General features: G+C 45.7%; 1 protein-coding gene across 3 annotated transcripts in view; it reads left to right on the top strand.

The window, feature by feature from the left end:
• The first annotated feature begins 320 nt into the window (after positions 1-320).
• Positions 321-6,000, top strand: part of RBPMS (RNA binding protein, mRNA processing factor) — a 170,337-nt gene continuing 164,657 nt past the window's right edge. For all 3 annotated transcript variants that reach the window (XR_004300545.1, XM_032413473.1, XM_032413472.1), the window contains exon 1: positions 321-963. Coding sequence is in view for 2 of the 3 variants with exons in the window: in XM_032413473.1 (XP_032269364.1) it covers positions 898-963 (66 nt within the window). In the remaining variant the exon portion in view is untranslated. The remainder of the gene's footprint in view (positions 964-6,000) is intronic.

Genomic DNA, 6,000 nt, shown 5'->3' with positions numbered 1-6,000 from the left:
AACTCCGGCGCGGCCGGGCCGCCGGGGCCCCCAGGGGCCGAGGAAGCGGGAAGACCCAGCCTCCCTCCCTCCCTCCCGCGCCTCTGCCCTCGCCCTCCGACCTACCGCCGAGTCGGGGGGCGGGGGTCGGCCGCTTCCGCCTGCCGCCCGCGGCCCCTCCCCGGCGCGCGCCATCCGGCCGCGGGGCAGCCGCCCCCGGCGCAGCCCCTCCTCCCGCGGGGGGCTTCTCCGTCCCGCGTCCCGTCCCTCCGGGCTAAAGCCGGCAGCCCACGTCTAGGGAGGGCGGAGGGGGGAGGAGGAGGAGGAGGAGGAGAGGGAGGAGAGAGGGGAGGGAGGAAAGCGAGAGAAAGGGAGCTGCTTGGATCCCGTACTTCCCAGAGCCTGCCTGGAGCGCGCACTCTCCGGGTCCCAGCGTCCCAGCCGCGGCCCGCGCCCCGCACCACCTCCTCCTTCGGTCTGGGCACCCCTCGCCCCCTCCCTCCGGCCCCCGCTAGGCTCCGGCAGCGGCCGCCCCCAGCCCCTGCTTGGCCACATCGCCAACTCTCTGGGCTCCCTCCTGGGACGCGCGCCCTCGCCCCATCCTTTCTTCCTTCCTTCCTTCCCTCGCGCCCGCCCTCCCTCACCAGGTCTCCCTCCCGGGTCCCGATTGTCTCCGTCCCCTTCCCAGTCGGCCCGCGCCTCGCCCTGCCCCGTGTCTCCCTCGCACTTCCTGGGTCGCCCGCCGCCGCAGTCTCGCCTAGCCGCGGGAGCCCGAGCCGCCGCTGCCCCGGCTCCAGCCCCCGTAGCCCGCGGCGCCCGCCCGAGGGAGCCCCGGCGCCCGGGGAAGGGAAAAGTGGGCGAGCGCGCCCTCGCCCAGCCCCGCGCCCCAGCCCTGCCCGGCGAGGAAGGACCGGGAAGATGAACAACGGCGGCAAAGCCGAGAAGGAGAACACCCCGAACGAGGCCAACCTTCAGGAGGAAGAGGTACGGAGGGGCTCGCTGCGGCGGGGGTACGACCTGGGGCGCCGGCCGCGGGCTTTCTCCCGCGTGTGGGCGGCCGGCCGGCGGGGCTCGGACGCCGGCCCCGGGGCGCCGCAGTCGAGGGTTTGGGAATTGCCCTCGCCCCGAGGCACAGCCCCAAACTGTGGCCCCGGGGGGGGGGGTTCTCTTCGGAGAGCGTGTTTTTGTGGGTTCTTAAGACTGCGTAACTTTGAGGACTTTTCGGAGACTTTTATAAGTATAATGCTCAGCTTTGTTTGCGTGGGATTTTAAAAGCGGAATCGAGAGCTGACTCCTGGGTGACCTCAGTTTATTGGGACCCGGAGGGTCAGGACTTAATTCTGCGACCGGGACTGGGAAGTTGAGGGGTGTGTTTGTGTGTGCGGTGTAAGGAAAGAACTCGGGGAAAGTTCTCGTTAAAAGACACCTTCTGTTCCCTGCCCCCTCCCTTTCAATGTTAAAAGTTCTTGGTGAAATATCTTTCCAGCTGAGGCATTTTGGATTAATAGATAACTCATCAGCTGCATTCTTCTCTGATGAGTCAAAGACCCCGAATGTGGGTGATTAGGTTTTGTAAATTTAGGGGCGATGTGGGGGGCGGCGCGAATAAGAGTTTAAAAGTTTACAATTCACCAAGCGATCATCTAGGCTCTTTTAATGGGACTTTGACTTCTGAGCGTAAATTTTATGTGGTGCGTCCGTAACAACGTTAAAAATGTTGCGGCGGCGGTGCGTTCCGTTGATAGAAACAAAATTTAACTGTGGGAGGGAACTCCCTGAACAGACGTTTCAGAATTTTGTAGTTAGGATATTTGTGGTATCCTTTTAAATGGCTTTGTTCCTGCAGGTACGTTATCTGGAGTCCAAGAAACAATACTTTTTTCGCCTACTTTTTAGGATCCCTCATAGCTGAGTTCTTAAACATTCTAAAAAGAACTTGAGTGTGGAGATGCAGGAAAGTATGCATCTAGATAAGACCTGTAAGGCATTCTTAGAGGTCTTGTATTCCAATATATAAAGTTAACAGAATGGTAAACTGATTGTAAAGCGGTTAGGATGTTGAGATTATTATGGACATAACGTGTTGCGTGCACACTAAGATTCTGATAGTGAAACCAAATGTTGGGGAGGATTTAAATAGTACTTTTAAGTCCTCAGCACATTGTCCACTTGTGAAAAGGGAACTATTTAAATGAAGATAGAGGGACTTAAGACCATGCAAATCAATGCAAAACACAAGATTTTACTCTTAAGCCCATTTGTATGGGGCAACCCACCTGAATTGCAGTAAGCTGAAAATTGCCTTCACACCTGAGGATAATTGTGCTTTTTATTATAAACTATTATTTTGAAAAGTGTTATTTACATGCTAGTTCTTTAGGACTACTGACATTCCCCTCTTTTCAGGGAGTCCGAGACCTGAATTGCAAGTTCCACTTTTTTTTCTTGAATCTTACTGACTGCTCTGCTATTTATTTTCCCTACCCTTGAAATAAAATTTCAAAAATGACGAGTGTGCTTCTCTAAGGAGTTGCTATATTTAACTAATTCACCTAACACACCAATTGCTTCAGAAACCTTTCTATTTCACTTAGATGGGCAGTCTGTTTATTTTTAAGGGTAAGACTGTATGGTGTGAAACCATCTTTCTCTGCTCACCCAATTGAGAGTTCTTGTAAATGGAAAAGTTAATCAGGCAGACCCAAAGGCTTTTTTTTTTTTTTTTTTGCTTTTAGTAGGTAGCAGAAGAGGTTTAAGTGTTCCAAAACCATAACCTACTTAACTTGAGAAAATTAAGTAGAGAAAAAAAATCGCATTTTTCACCCATCTCGTAACCCATCTCAGCCTCACTGCCACCAGGACTGAGGTGTTGTCTGCCCCGTTCCTGGGGCGCCTTAATGTGTGAGGTTGTATATGAGTAGAACCACAGGTGAGCTTAGTACAGAGTTACTGCCTCTTACCTGTTCTTTTGCCCTGACCATGTGCCTTTTTCAGGAGGCAACAGCATGTGGCTCTATGACGGGTCAGCAGTTTTGGCGAGACAGTTATTTTAAAACTAAGTGGACGGTTAGGAAGAGTTTAGAACCCAAGTTGTACAAGAGGTGGAGTATAAAGACAGATACCCCATGAAGAGAGAGGGTTTATAATGTTAAACATTCAGGAGAAGAAAGGAAATAGACCTTGAGTGATGCAGGTAATTTTGCGCTAATTCTCTGTTTTGAGTTTGTTTTGTTTTTGATAAACTCTAACCTCTTTTTTTTTTTTTTCCTAACCCTGAAAGCCACAAGTAAAATAAATATGGTATTTGGTGAGTCCCATTAATGTGCTCAGCGTTATGCAAAAACCACCACACTGGACCCTTTCCCTGCCCACCCAGCGAACAGCAATTTGTTCTCAAACACATTTAAAAGCCTTGGCTGAGGATTCCAGTGAACAGCACACACACGTATAAAATGTATATACCCATAATGACAAGAGAGGGGGAAAATGTGTTTTTTTGTCGTTTCTGGTGGCCATTGAGCTGACTTGGAAAAGCAAGTCCAATCATCATTAAGAGAAAATAGTTTATTTCCTAGAACATCAGAGCAATTTAGGCTTTCTCTACCACGTCATAGAATCCAAGGTGGTTTTTTTTCCTCTATTTTTTCAAATGAGTTCCTTTTATCTTCCAGTACATTTTAGCCCTGTATGAGAGCTTTTAAAGCATACTCTGAAATAACTGATACCGAAACACTTGTTTGGTTCCAACTATATAGAACGAACAACCCAGGATTGAGGAGAATTTCTGTAGCTTTTTGGGGTCTGAGAACTTGGACAGGACATAGACTTCTGCTTTGGATAGTATTAAAAGCTTTGAGGAAAAATCCTTTTTAAGATTTTGCTAGCTAGCTGTAAAAGAATACATCTGGCCTTCTGGCTTCCTGTGTGCTTGTTTCTCTACAACATGTCCCTTTAAAGAAGCCAGTTGTCAAAATCTTAACTGGAATCTGAGATTTATAGGGCTTATGTATAGGGCATTAGATAATTTCTTACATCATTTTACAGTTGATAAAATCCTAGAATTTTGCATCTAGCTTTGGACCAGGCAATATTCTCTTTAAACACCTTTGGCGATTTGAACTGGACTAGGCTTTATTAAAAATCAGTAAACATATGTAGAGCAGACTCCGTTTGTCTTGTTGAGCTTTATGTATCAAGACTTTCTCTATCTGGTAGTAGATAGAAATTTATTTTTGGTCCCTTAATTTTCAAAATAATTTTTTTTTTGAAATCTGATACATATGCAATTTGGTTTTGCTTTTGCTTTTAGCCAGGTCATTGAGCATTTTTCAGGCTGATCACAAATCCTTTCTTAAAGGTGTTTTATTATGTTGAAGCACCAGTGGTAAATAGCAATCTTCCCTTAAATTGATTTGAACTTCCTTGTACTTAAAACTAGAAAAGCAAAAAAGTTGACATTGTTGCGATATTGACTGAAAAGATATTTGGCAGATGTTGGGCAGGAATCATGTACAGTTGGTTCTTTACAAGCTAATACAAATCTTTACCTCACTTTCCTTTTAAAGTGCTTAGTGGGGCGCCTGGCTAGCTCAGTGGGAAGAGCATGTGACTCTTGATCTCAGGGCCATGAGTTTGAGCCCCTCGTTGGGTGTAGAGATTAAAAACCAAAAAGCCTTAAAAAAAAAAGCGCTTAGTAATCTTGCTCAAATATTGGGGTCATGAAGAAAATTGTTTCCTCCAGTTGGCCCACAGAAAGGCTACCATGTCAGTTTAGGATGGCAGCCTCAAGCTTTCAAATGGGCATTAAGATAATCTACATTATGACTTGGGCAAAGACTCAGAATACTCTTAAACAGTTCAACCACGTCTGGAGTCTGTTATTCCAAATCAAATCTAATATAACAAACCTATCTCAGCCTTTGAAGAGGCTTTGGTGATAGTTCTAAAAGGAAAGCACAGTGACCTCCTAGTAAAATGCTGCTAAAGAACCCTGCAAATATGGCATGTGCTTTTGAGCTGTTTTTCCAGTAGTTTTAAAATTTCCCTCATAAACCCTTGTGTTCTTGTGCAGTCTTTGTTTCCCCATGGCATTTTTGTTGTTGTTGGGTGGATCGTTTGATAGGGTAGAGGTTCTTTTCAGGGTTGCTTTCATATGGTTTTTGTGGGTTCGTATGAATTTGTGCTTCAAGGACAGAATGAATTCAGTGTTGGTGATGAGAAGACAGTGGGCGCTGATGTACTGCAAGGTGACACAAATTAATGCAGCTTTCTGGAGGACTTTGCTATTATATGGCAAGATATGTTCGTGAATTAGTTACTTCTGATAGTGAACAGTCATAAAGACTCTTCGATGTCTTACCCAGGGACATTGCTAAAGTAAATCATGGTGTAATTTCTGAAAGAGAATAATAAGTAGCCATGAAAGGCCATGTTTTTAAAGGATGTATATGTATATGCATATATTTACTTTTGTTGTTGGTTCAAAGCAGCAGAAATGCATTCTCTCACTGTTCTGGAGGCCAGAAATTTGGAATCAAGGTGTCCGCGTTGCCACATTCCCTCTGAAGGCTGTATTGGAGAATCTGACTTTTTCTTCCCGGCTTCTGACAACATTTTAATTGAGGGCATAATTGTCAATGTTAGGACATTAAACAAAAACAGATTTAAAAGTTCTATGTGATGCCAATTCTTAAAAAAAAAAAAAACCCAAATAGGTAAAAAAATATATATATATTAAAAATTATTAGATTTTTACTTTCTAATGCTTTTCTGTGCTTTCTAAATTTTCTAAAATGAACATGTGGACAAAATTGTAAAAAAAAAAAACAAACCCACCCAACTGTCTTTTTCTTTGAGTATTCCGTGGAATTTCTTTGCTGTACTTGTAGATGTCACAAAACCATTGGGTTGGTCCCACTTCCTTTTGCTCACAAGCCTTGCTGCAGGAACCCGGCCTCTTCAGTTCCTTGTAGCCCTTCTCTGTGTTGCTCTCACTCAGTCCTTTTCTCCTGGCTCATCTTA

Source organism: Phoca vitulina, unplaced genomic scaffold (genome assembly GCF_004348235.1).
Source record: "Phoca vitulina isolate PV1807 unplaced genomic scaffold, GSC_HSeal_1.0 scaffold15, whole genome shotgun sequence".
Taxonomy (NCBI): Eukaryota; Metazoa; Chordata; class Mammalia; order Carnivora; family Phocidae; genus Phoca; species Phoca vitulina.
Note: the sequence above shows the minus strand (reverse complement) of the source record. Positions and strands in the feature narration are given on the sequence as shown.